Source organism: Dipteris shenzhenensis, chromosome 11, assembly GCF_047967505.1.
Source record: "Dipteris shenzhenensis isolate YYH24624 ecotype China chromosome 11, Dip_SZ_1.0, whole genome shotgun sequence".
In the NCBI taxonomy this organism is placed as follows: Eukaryota; Viridiplantae; Streptophyta; class Polypodiopsida; order Gleicheniales; family Dipteridaceae; genus Dipteris; species Dipteris shenzhenensis.
This window is the reverse complement of record NC_141606.1, coordinates 40,440,789-40,454,151: the sequence shown is the minus strand read 5'-3', so window position 1 is coordinate 40,454,151 and position 13,363 is coordinate 40,440,789. Positions and strand designations below refer to the sequence as shown.

The 13,363-nt window shown below is 42.0% G+C and overlaps 1 protein-coding gene across 1 annotated transcript in view; it reads left to right on the top strand.

Moving 5' to 3' along the window:
• The window catches only part of GSH1 (glutamate-cysteine ligase), a 54,328-nt gene extending 43,492 nt beyond the window's left edge, over positions 1-10,836 (top strand). Inside the window, exons 14-17 of the mRNA XM_087381362.1 lie at positions 2,304-2,384; positions 2,500-2,569; positions 5,120-5,212; positions 10,144-10,836. Coding sequence (XP_087237488.1) covers positions 2,304-2,384; positions 2,500-2,569; positions 5,120-5,208 — 240 coding nt within the window. The 3' untranslated portion in view covers positions 5,209-5,212; positions 10,144-10,836. The remainder of the gene's footprint in view (positions 1-2,303; positions 2,385-2,499; positions 2,570-5,119; positions 5,213-10,143) is intronic.
• The last annotated feature ends 2,527 nt before the right edge of the window (positions 10,837-13,363 follow it).

The window sequence follows — 13,363 nt, the reverse complement described above, 5'->3', positions numbered from 1 at the left end:
GGATTTGAACTTTCTGGCAATGCACTTCAGGTTTGCAAGCTTAACAAAGCTTTATATGGGCTGAAACAAGTCCCACGTGCATGGTATGCCAAGATTGATGCATTCCTGGCAAGTAAGGGGTTACATAATAGTCCCACGGAAAGCACCCTCTACATCAAGAAGGATGGGGGGGGGATATTTGAGTCATCATTCTTTATGTAGATGACATGCTGCTCACAAGGTCAAATGAGGAAATAATTGCAGATTTTAAAGTTGAGTTGAAAGCTGAATTTGACATGACATATTTGGGCATGCTAAATTTTTATTTGGGGATCTAGTTTATGCAAGACAAGCATGGCATTGTTATGAGTATGTGCAGAAGCTCTTGGATAGGTTCAACATGCATGATTGTACTTACGCCTATAGCCACTTCCATGGAGTCGGGGCTGAAGCTTACTATGTATTATGCAGGTGAATCAGTGGATGCCACACTTTACAACCAGGCTGTTGGATGCCTCATTTATTTGTGCAATACTAGGCCTGATATTCAGTATGTAGTATCTTAGGTGAGCAGATACATGCACAGCCCAAAGACAACACATTGGCAGGCTGTAAAACGCATCTTCCGTTATTTGCAAGGCACAAAGTCTTATGGCTTGATGTTTCCCAGGGGGGTGACTTGCAAATGCATGCTTACAGTGATTCAGATTGGACTGAAGACTATGATACCAGGCAGTCCACAAGTGGTAATTGTTTCCTTTTGGGCAAAGCTTGCATTTCTTGGCTGAGCAAGAAGCAATCTACAGTGGCTACTTCCTCATGTGAAGTTGAGTATAGAGCAGCTTTCATAGCGATTGTTGAATGTGTTTGGCTGCGACATTTGTTCGCTGATCTTCGTCTCTTATTGGAGGGTCCTTCTCCAATTCTCACTGATAGTCAGAGTGCTATGGTAGTGGCAAAGAATCTTGTGTTTCATGCTCGCGCGAAGCACATTGAGGTTCATTATCATTATGTCAGAGAGAAGTTGCATGCAGGGGAGATCAATATGATCTATGTGCCAACACATGACGATGTTGCATAAATCTTCACCAAAGCACTTCCATGTGAGAAGTTTGAGGCATTTCTCAGTGACCTAAACTTTTCTCCTTTTGGTGATTGATCACTACCTTGTACACCACATTGGCACTGTAGGGGGGTGTTAGAATTATTATTATATTCTAGGCGGTGGCCAATGTAATGTAATAAGTGGGTTAGGGGCACTTTTCCCTCTTAGAGGTTTTCCCCCCTAACCACAGTCTAATCCCTAACTACAGTTAGTGATTAGATAGGGTTTTGTCACTTAGACAAAACCCCTCATCTCTCTTTTCCTCATCTCTCTTTTTTACACACTTCATTTCAGTCCACTATTGAGTAGACTTACGTTCAGCTCTCACTCTTGCTCACTCTTGCTTTCTTTGTTCTCACACTTTATGATGAAATAATTGTTGGCTCATTTGCTGTCCTTTTGTTTCATCTCAGGATGCATCCAAGTGTAATGACAAGGACATAAGCAAGAGAACTAGCACTAGCTAGTCTAGTTTCCTTATGAGTTGAGGTCTAGAGGTATGGGACACTATAGTTTCCTTGACACTTAGCTAGATGCGAGAAGAATCCTACCTTGCATTGATATTGGTTTCGGGTCTTGGCTCCCAATGTGACTGTATTGACTCAGATTAGGTTATTTTTTCAGAAAGATCGTCCCGCTTTTACTTCTCATCGCATGTAAATGTGTATCTCAGCAGTCTTTTTTGCACGTGGATTGCAATTCATGTTTGCGTTCTTTTTTATCTTCTCAACTGCAATTTTTGCAACATTTGATTTTTGGGTCAGGGATTGGTAGATTGGTTTCCAGCAATCGGTTTTCATTTCTGCTTGCTATGTTTTTTGTTTTGGTTGATTTAGGTGTTTCAGTATGCATAGTTTCAATAAATGCATATTGTGGAATTTCAAAGGATCAGGCTGATTGCCGTGGACGATGTGTATCACTCTAGGAGAATTCTGAAGGATTCCTTAAAGAAGGTGTCCTGCCCTGCTTACCAAATCGAAAACCTAGTACAAGAGGTTGCAGCTAGAAAAACATGATTAATTCCATTTTTGTGTCACCATGCACGTCATGGGTGTCTGCATGCTTCTTCTGAACGTGCAGCTGCTAGCCTACACCTTCTCAACCATTATTTGGATCCCACATTCAAATTGATAATTCAGGCTACATGGGTAGAGATGTAGGGTATGAATTATGCATTGAAACGATCGCATTACTACTTTTACAACCATTGTATTTGCAGGTTCCAAGCTTGGGTTTGAAGACTCCATTTAGAGATGGGCTCTTAAAACACGTGGCACAAGATGTCGTGAAGCTTGCAAAGGTGGTATTTGTATATACAATTCTTCATATCACAAAGTTTTTGTCATCGGGACCACATTTAAAAGTGATTTGCTGGACTCTCATGAATATCTGTGTCTTTTTTCCGCAAACTAAAGGAAGGGCTGCAAAGAAGAGGATACAAGGAAATCGGATTCTTGAATGAGATTTCTGAAGTTGTTAATACAGGTATGTACTAGACTATCTCACTGAATAAGATGGAGCAACCCAAGTAGGGTAAAAAATCCTGATTACTGTTTTGGACGCTTTTGACATGTATACTATCCTTATGGCCCAGTTAAACAAGGAAATGGGAGAAGGAAACCATATAGAGAGTGAATCACTTGGTATTCCATTGAGATCCTTCTTAAAATTTGGACAACAACAGTATCTGGCATTGCTCTTTGCTTTAGCCGCTTCTGCCATGGCACTGCTTGTGACAATGACCTGGATTTATTTTCTGTACAGTGATTTTTTGCTCTAAGACAGCTCCACAAAGCCTCTTTACCATAGCTCTTTGCATATATTTTCCTCCTCTTTGAATACATGTACTATTTTATTTGTTTGCCGTTCTTTTGGGTACCGTTTTGGCAGTCCTGCATGTGAGAACTTCCTTTGTGTTTTGTGCTAGCATGTCTGCCACCGACCCCTGCAAATTGTGCTTTTCCATTTCTCAGTTTTTCAATCCAAATTAAATGGCTTCTATTTTAGAGACCTCAATCAAGTTCTTGATGGGTATTGTGCTTTTTTTGCATGTTAATCTTCCTCTCTTGTAAAGCTCTTGATGAAAGCTAAAATCCTCTCCTCCTGTTAGTTTTTCCCCTGCATGTATCAGATGAAGGTCTTGATGAAAGTTACAATATCCGCCCATGCTCTCCTCCTGTTATTTTTTTCCTACCTTATTGAAGAATATTCTAGGCTTTGGGGTTTTTGCCTTGCACTGCCTTAATTGCTTGAGTTCTTTGGTCTTGAAAAACCTCCTCTTTTTCCTCCCAATTCATGGCCTCTTCCATGTATTCACAACCTCTATCAGCTCTTAACATCTTGATTCTTCTTCTAGGTTGATTTTCCACCATTTCTTTGCATTCTTTGAATTTGTCAAATGCTTCTTATTTAAGAATGTTAGTCTAAGTACAATAGGATAGTGAAAATTAACTAAGCCTTAAGGATAAAAAAGAAAGGGAGCTAGAAGTGTGCTACCCAAAGAATGGTTCGCTGATGATCTAGAAGGAACTTAGATCACGGTTAAGCAATGTGAAATGCTTGTTTTATGAAGAGGAAAGTCGAAATGCAAGATCTAGCATGAACATATGAAGTTGTTACGAAGCAACAATGAACACCTTGAGATAGATCCAAAATGCAGGTCGTGGCTTTGTGTTAACCAAAATCACCAAGTCTACCCCAGCAAGTGTCAAGACCTGTGATGATTGACACGCCAAGGGAAATATTGTACGAGAGAAGAAATAATTGGCAAGAGCCACGAATTTCAATGCTTGTATGACTATGTTGATGACAAAGAAACAATATGTGATTTGGATAACTCACAATTCAGCATATCCTTTGGATAATCCCTCTAGTTGAAAACCGAGATTGTATTTGTCACTAAGGTGAGGTCTTGTGTTACTTTGGTGTAAAATTAGGGTTTGGTGCTCTGGAATGTGGATCCAATTGAGCGCCAGCTAAATTTAGGCAATTTTTTTTCTCACTTCCTTAGGTGCTTGCGCCTAAGCAATAGATAGAGGAATGTTGAGTGCCATTCATAAATGAAATATGGAATCCCTTGCTACATGCCCGGCAGGTGTGCGTTAATATGTCTTATCAGACATAAACGAGGGTTTACTCTCCCATAATTTGGTTAAGCAAGGATATATTGTAAGAAGCTGAATCCAGGATAAGTATCACTGCTGTAGTATGAAAATGTTGCAAGGTTACTCTTGTAAGAGTAAACCGTGTGGGCAAGATACTCATGTCACAACTAGGCATTAAGTGAATCTCATCTCCAGCAATACATGGAGGGGTTAAGCTATTTACTTAACTGAGTTTCCACCCATACCTCTCCCTTAAGGTGAAGGTATTTTTGTTGTGTACAGGTTTGGGCAGCTTTATGAGGTGAGAGAAGAGAAAGTCTAGAATGATTTTCTAGAATCTAGCAAACAAGTTCAAGATGGGTTTGTTTAGACCTGATGCATGCTCACATCATCACCCCACGCCCCCTCTTCCTTGCCGCCGTATGCCCCATCTGTGCCTGACCATCCCTCAAAGTTTCTGACCCCCAAAATTAATTTCATGTCTCCGTAAACAGGGTCAATAGTTGTTGTCTAGAAAGTCAATCTAGATTTAATAAAAGATGGATTTTAGGTGTGTAAACTTCTTCATACAGCTTTGCTTTGTAGCGATTACCACTTGTAAGACAACTAGATGTGTCTACCACCATAGTAATAAAAATTGTCCATGTTCTTGATACTCAAGTCCTCTCCCAAACATTAGTTCTACTAGGAAGTAGATGAGGCTTGCATGCTCAAGGGTAAGAGCACATTCATACTTTGCATGCATGTATGGCAGTGCACTTGTCTTCATGTGTAGTGCTTGTCCATGTGCCCATATGTTTTGTGTATGTCATTTGTGAGCAGTTGTGCATGCACCTACACACATATGCACACATGCTGCAGTTTTTGAAGAGTGAAGTTTTACGAATTCAAACTTTATCGTACTGACTACCTATTGCACCCTTATTTGCAGGCCTAACGCCAGCCGAAAAGCTTTTGGATATGTATAAACGTGAGTGGGGTGAGAGTGTGGATCCCGTTTTTGAAGAGCTGCTATATTAAACAGGTATAGTATTCTTTGTTGAAATCAGTGCATGTATAGGGAGATTTCAATTGCATCAGCAGGCATTTAATTTTGTCTTCTTGCAAAAAAGTTCGTGTACAGCTGTTGTCGAGATGAGAGGAGCATAATTCAGTCCATCTTGTGCAAATGTTTCAAGTGGGATCAAATTAGATATTTTATTGGATTGTAAAGTGTTGTCCATTTAAAGACTCTCAAATTGATTGTTTGTGTTTTACGGTCTCTTATTTATACCTTTGCACTACTTTAAATCAAGGTAGGGTTTTGTTGTCAACCGAGTAGATATGAAAGTGGTCTATAATGCCACATCATCCCAAACATGAAAGATGAAGGAACAATCCCAATAGGATAGATGTGGACATGCACACGTGCGTGCGCGCGCACACACACACACAAATAGATTGCATTAATAGAAATGTGAACACTGGTTGCACAGTGAAAGCATACGCCTAGAAATACATCAACTTTGTTGCAAACACATAATGAACCTCATACACATAGCATTCCATAGCTGAGGAGCCGAGGAACTAAAGGTCCTTGAGTGCCACATGCCAAGTGGTTTCTGCTCCAACTCCTAGGGTGGGGATTGGTATTTAGACAGGTCTGGCTATGGATGCTACCACATCCTAAGGAGGATTTGCCATGTGCTATGAGGGGCACATCCAAGAAGGTCCATGTAAGCCAGGTATTCCAAGCCCCCCCCTTCGGGCTTTGGGCAAAAAAAAAAAAGAAAGAAAGAAAGAAAGAAGAAGAAGAAGAAGAAGTAGGAGGAGGAGGAAGGAGAAGCAGGAGGAGGAAGAAGAAGTAGGAGGAGGAAGAAGAAGAAGAAGAAGGAGGAGGAGGAGGAAGAAGAAGAAGCAGGAGGAGGAGGAGGAGGAGGAAGAAGAAGAAGCAGGAGGAGGAGGAGGAGGAGGAAGAGGAGGAAGAAGAAGAAGAAGAAGAAGCTTCTATTAAATGATTTGAGAAAAATACAAGAGTCAATTGTTTGTGAGGTGTGAATCTTGGCCCCTTGCAGCTTGGTTCTTAACGTTCCGGCTTATTACCCGAGAGGAGGTGCTAACAACCAACATGTTGGGCTAGAGAAGTGATAGATTTCTTGATCCACGAAAATATGTACAGGCCATGCCTTGCAAACCGCTCACCTCGCTCGACGAGCGTCCTACCTCGCTTCCAAATGGCATGCAAGGTGTTGAGCATATCCAGCCATACTTTGACAAGGGTGGCAGTACGGTGAACCTACTGTCCTCCCATCACAAGGCTGCAGCATGATGTTTGAAAAATTGACGAACTATGGACTTAGTTCACTAAATTACCCCAAGGGGTAATTTTGGGTTAGGATTTCTTGATCCATGAAAACATTGAAAATATGTTTAGGCCATGCCTTGCAGCACTCACACTGCTCGACAAGCATCCTAGAACCCTTTGTACTGCGCTTCCAAATGGCATGCAAGGTATCTTGACAATAGGTGGTAGTAGTATGAACTTGCTGTCCTCCCATCACAAGGCTGCATCGGGCTATTGGAATGAACTATGGAGTTAGCTCACTAAATTACACTTGGGGTTAGGATTAATTGAAGGTTAAAAAGAGTAGTAGGTAGACCTTAGGTCCTAAGTTAGGATATCCATGGTGGCTAAAGATTTTTAAGGGGCCACCAGCCTCCACATACATCCATCACAGATAAAAGGGATGGATGCCACATGACACGAATCAATTGGTCTATTTCATGTGGCCTTGCCTTGCCAGCATGCACTCACCATGTTAGGTATTGCATCTATTACATGTGTTTGATGCATTTTGATTGGGTGCATTGTGCTTGTATGCCACATAGGAGCCCTGGCTTCAATAAGAAGCTTCTTGCCCTCTAGCTATAGAGGGAGGGATATTTGCCGCCCGCAAACATACAGACACAGTGAATGGCTACAATGGGAGTGAAGGCTTAATGCACAACAAGCATAATCATAATAGTGTGATCTGTAGACATTTAACCAACGCTTAACAAGATAGACACCCACTAGGGGCGTTAGGTGTCACCTTGCCCTTTTTGGCCAATTGTTACGAAAATTGAGAAAAGGTGTTCTTAGTCTCTGACAACAATAGCGTGCAGCAAGAATACACCAAAGACATTATTATTAAGTACAATTATCATGGTCGTTAAAATAGACTTAGAAACTTATGTTGGGCTGTTTAATTGCTGGTCATGCATTTATTTTGGCTACCTTTGCCTTCACAATACTTGTGGAGCTTATTTCGTGCTACAGGTTTCTATGCTGTATTCCCTTCATAAGAATAACTTTTTCTTAGTACAATGTGAACTAACTTTTACTAGTAGCCTTTGTAAGTGCTAATTTTTGCCAATGACCAAGTATGCATACATACCTCCATGCACCTTTGCATTTGTTTGCATGATGGAATTGAGGTTTTGTAAGCGTGTGACTAATAGCCTTAAGAAATGACACGACGAGTTTGGAATGTACCTACGGTCATCCAAATAATGTACAGTGCTTTCTTATTGAAGTATCCTATATCCTTTTAGAGCATCATCTATCAAGTTTTTGCTCTTTTTTGGGGGATCTTTAGGGCCAAGAAACTCTCACACTTTCTTTGCTTTACTATTCATAGAGGTATTCTAGTTGGCTCTTGGCTTTAGCAGACTGGCAAGCCTTCGAGTTTTCTAAGGCTGCATCAACATAAGCAACACTGATATGTTGAAAGTGGCTAACAACGTCAAAGGACTATGAATTGTTGGCGACTTGCGAGAAGATACGTTAGTAGTTTCCTGTAAAGAAGAAAAATAATGCTGTGTGCTGGTTGCAACTCCCCAAAGAACCAATGTTCATCCAATCTTTTACATAAGCCTTGGTACAGAGGACAACTTAGTCCGTAAGTAGTTGGGTTAGTGGAGAATTCCATTGTATGTTTGATCATAATCCAAATGCTTCTAGGTTAGAGGGAGCAATAATAATCCAAGGAAACATGAATTTTATGTGTGAACCTGTAAATTCTATCTACAACAGCATCACAAATCTTTGTGAATCATTTACTATGCCGAAAACGAGTAGATGCATTGTTCCACAGTTATGGACCCTTAATGGGAGTGTATGCTAAATGTGGCATAACAAGAACCTAATGAGACAATAGATAATTACTTGCTCCTTCATATGAAGGTCTTTTGACAAGATATAGAGACAAGCAAACTTGATGAAGATGGTGGAAAGAAAAAGGAAAGGATCTTCTAGTGCAACATATGAAAACTCCTAACTTTTTATCCTTATTTACAAAACAACTTCATTTGCAGGTGGCAGGCTCAACAATACAAAGATTCTGACATTGGGTAGACTGAATGAATGACTAGTTTTTGGTATATGATGCCTAAATGAATGAGTTGTTTTGGGTACATGTGGGTTAAGTAGTTACATGTGGGTTACTTTCAAGTAAATGGAAAGTCCTCAAGAGTACTTAAAGGACTTGATATGCAAATAAAATATTTTTCAAGTACTTACAAGCACACATTAAATTATTTTCCCAATACTTAATGGTACAATGTAAAAGGCATAGTGAAAACATGGTGACCAAGTAAAGCAGTCTACACTTTTTGCAATTTACATTGTACCAATAAAATTCTTGCATTTATACATCAAAATTTTAACATTTACATTGATGTAAGACACATGCATTTATACCAAAAAATTTGTGGTATAAATGCAAGGAGGGGTACATAAATTTCCCGTCACCTACTTTTTTTCCGTGTGACAATCCCTTTTGTGGTACTACCACTCATTCTACAGTAAAATTCTCTCTCCATCAAGAAGAGACTCCTGTACAAACTAATTTTCAGGCATGGCACACACATTATGGGCTAAGGGTAGATGTAACCAATGTTGTGGAAAGTTCTTGTAAATCTTGCCAAATAGGCTATGGCTATATAATGGGCTTGGCTTTGATTTGGAACTACAGCCCCCATGCAGCCCACCAAAATCCAAGGGGGGCTAGACCCTTTCTTAATTGGGCAGAGGGTTTTGGGTGTCGGCCTAGAAGCACGTTAAGATGACAAACTAATGAGCTCAGTTATGGCTCAATTGTGACTTTAGAGTACGTCATTGGATAGTACAAGCTGTTAGGTATCCGAAAGTGAAACCAGAATTGAATTCTGACCACTTTCTATTTTTAGGGTATTGTATGACGGGGCATGCTGGCATGGCAGCCTTGACATGTGGCATAGCCACATGGCAACGCATGAGACACATGGCAGCTTGTGGGGACATGTGGAGGGCCATGCATGGACCATGGCGCCAATTGTCACTGCAGGAACTACCGCCCCCATGCAGCCCACCAAAATCCAAGGGGGGCCAACCCCCTTTCTTAATTGGAGAGGGTGGGCTGAGCGTATAAAAGGCCTTCCCCACACAAAAAGCGAACGTCCATTTCAGTCCCTCCTCCTCTCCCTTGATGCAAGAGCCCTCCTCCACCCTTTGGGGTTCAGCCAGCTCCTCTCCAGCACCTTGTCTCTCTCTACTGCAGCACATTCTCTTTGTACTGTTCCAGTCCCTCTCCTACATGCATCAGCCTCTTCTGAGCACTTCTGGAACAGCAACAGCCTCCCCTCTCCTTCTCCTAGCTTGTGAGCAACCACAACCTTCTCACTAAAAGTGTAAACCCTTTCAGGATTTCTCTCTCTAGCCTACATGGCACTTTTCTTACTCCAGCCCCATGATCTCACTCTTCCCACCCAAGGGGGCTGCAGATCCTTCAGAGACTCCATCTCCCAGAGACTCCATCTCCAAAGGAGTCAAGTCATGAGGGGAGTCTGTAATTTCAAGTTTATCTCATTTGCAGCACAATTTCATGTTGATATTGCTCTCTTTCTAGATAACTAGTGCTTGCAACTAATGTTGGATGGAAGCAGTGATTGTTGCAGGTTTGTTCCTTGTGGATTGGGATGGCCAGAAGCTGATTCTCTGTCAGCAATTTACCACTGTATTGGAGAATGTGACCTTGCTTCCAGGGTTGAGGTTGTGAACCAAGCATTGTTGTCCATGGCTTGATTTATTTGTTCTTGTTGGTGCCATTCTAGGGAGTACATCGCTCAGCTCAAGAGATCGTAAAGCAAGGGTCTAGATGGTTCAGCAGATAGTAAAGCCAGGGTGCCCTTCTCAGTTTGGAGGGTGCTTGCACCTTGGTCTTGTATCTCCTATTTCAAGAAATAAAGTGAGCCTGGATAAGGGGGGGCCCACGTCTTGGCCCCCTCAACCATATTGCAATCTCAATTTGTTTTTAGCAATTGTTAAGCTGTGTAAATTCAGCCTCTCTAAATTACAGCATTTATGTGTGTGGGCAATTTGCAACAATTTCTATTAAAATTAAGCTGTAAGACTCCATTGACTAAAGTGATAAAAGCATAGAGTAGTTTATAGAACGCAAGGACCTTCTCAGTTTGGAGGGTGCTTGCACCTTGGTCTTGTATCTCCTATTTCAAGAAATAAAGTGAGCCTAGATAAGGGGGGGCCCACGTCTTGGCCCCCTCAACCATATTGCAATCTCAATTTGTTTTTAGCAATTGTTAAGCTGTGTAATTTCAGCCTCCTGTGCAATCTCTAAATTACAGCATTTATGTGTGTGGGCAATTTGCAACAGTTTCTATTAAAATAAAGCTGTAAGACTCCATTGTCTAAAGTGATAAAAGCATAGAGTAGTTTATAGAACGCAAGGACCTTGGAATTAGCTTGTGGGAATCAGCTTCTACGTCTCAAGGACTAGTGCCCCTGCGAGGAGGAGGGCGACTCAGATTCAAACATGTGTGGGACATCTCAATCTCTTTCATTTCATTATCATGGCTTTAAGATATCCGATTCCAAACTTGGGGAGACCAGCAAGGTGGATGGGATGAATCACCCTCTGTGGAAGATGCAGGTCCAAAGACACCTAGTGGTTAGATCGACTTGGGAGATTACAATTGGAGTGGAGCTAATGCCTCAGCCCCGTGACTCCAACCATTGCGAATGCACCTATGGTTGTGGTACCAGTGGATCCTGTAGCAGTGAGAGATTAGGTGACCTGCCCACCCTCTGCCCAATTAAGAAAGGGGATGGCCCCCCTTTGGATTTTGGTGGGCTGCATGGGGGCTGCAGTTCCTGCAGTGACAAGTGGTGCCATGGTCCATGCATGGCCCTCCACATGTCCCCACAGGTTGCCATGTGTCTCATGCGTTGCCATGTGGCTATGCCACATGTCATCCAATGATGTACTTAAAGTCGCAATTGAGCCGCCATAACTGAGCTCATTAGTTTGTCGTCTTATATTGTATCTCCATGTCTCTTGGCATGCTTCTAGGCCCACACCCAAAGCTCATGGAACATTCTCTTGATTGAGTCCTAGGTCGGTATGTAATTTTTGCATTTGATTGGTCTCGTAATTGGGTACTCAGGTGGGATGTGGTTTCCTGATGTCCCTCTCAAAGAGAGGTATTGAATTTCAGCTTGAGCCAAGAGCTCTGCTGTAAGAATTTTATTTGACATTATAACAGTGTATTGATCAAAAGTTGGGTACAAATGAGGCAGCCATGCCTTTCATAGGATTTAGGCAGGCTGTTTTACAACTTTGTATGTAATAATACCCCAAAAGTGCCACGTGGCATCTCCTAGCAGCCTAAAGTACAAAGTAATAACTATAAAGCCAAGTAAAAACCATGAGACTAACCGCTTTGCTACATTTCAAAAGAGCATAGGTCTCCTGAATCCCGAGAGGTCCCACATTTGGACGATCATGAATCTCATTTAGCAATTGGTGTTGTGTTTTTGTTATCTGGAATCTTTCGAAACCCGGATGTTAGCTTATGCTTGGGTATTGATGAGAACATAAGCGTAGCTTTGTTCACCAAGTTCTTATTCTTTTTTATTTAATCATTTATTCATAATTTTGTCTAAAATTGCATTTAGACTCCCTTCTTTTCTTTGTTAGTGCAGCCTTCCAAGTAGCACCACTCTACTAACATTTTTGCAAAAAAGCGTCCTCCCAATCAATTTTGGACAGTCATCCCCTCCATTGACTCTCTCTCTCTCTCTCTCTCTCTCTCTCTCTCCCCCTGAGTTTCTCACGTGAGGCACAACAGATTGCACGACGACTAACACGTCGTAAAAGGTGAGCTTATGTCTGATTCGTCGTAAGAGGCAGGCTTTCGTGTTGGAGATATCATAGTCAAAGAGTGTGTTGGTGTGAAGTACTAGGTGATCTAGTACTAGTGTATGTGTGTGAGTCATATGTGGGTGCCACGTGTCATCATGGGACTTATCCCATATGCACTAGGTGCTAGTGTGTGAGTGAGTAGCCTATATAAGGCTTGTACTTCACTTTTCTTGTGAGAGTTGATGAATGAATGAAAGCCTTCTTCATGTCTTCATTTGAGCATTATTTCCTCACACCCTAACTCTCTCTTTCTGTCTCTCTCCCCCTTCACCATGTTTCTAACATGGTATCAGAGCCACCTCCAATAGTTGCCACATCACCCTTGCCCTAACCCTAATTCTACTTCAGCCTTTCTTCCTGCAGCCTATAGCCGCCTCAGCCCTGTTCCATTTTCGCCCTGTTTAACCTCCTCCATAGCTACTTCACCTCCGTTTTCTGTCCTTGCAGCCAGCCGCCTTCATTCAAGCCCTCTTGGAGCTGTAGCTAGGCCTTTGGCTCCCTCTTTGTTTGCTGGTCGGCACTTCCTGCAAGAGGCTCCTGCACGTGTGGCTGCCCAAGGACGTTTTGGAGCTCTCCATCGCCGACATCAGGGTTTCTGAGCTGCTGCTCTGTAGCCACCTTCAATAGAGCATGTTTGGAGGTTTTCAACGCCAAGAATAGGCTTTTATTACTGCTGTCGTGTAGTCAACCACCTTACAGCACTCTCTACAGCATTTCAGGTCATTTGAGGGACTTTTCGAGCGGTCTCTTGGCTTCCAGCACATCTACTACAGCTGATTTTCAGACTAGTGTCCTGCTACACAGCTGTTCTAGGGAGCCGCCTTGCACATTGGTGACCAGCCTTTGCACTTCGGGGTGCCCTGTTGCTTATATCGGACTTGCTACAACACTTCAGGCAGTTCTCTTGACCACAAGGGCTTCTTTCGTGGCTGTTGTCCACTCTCACAAAGCTATTT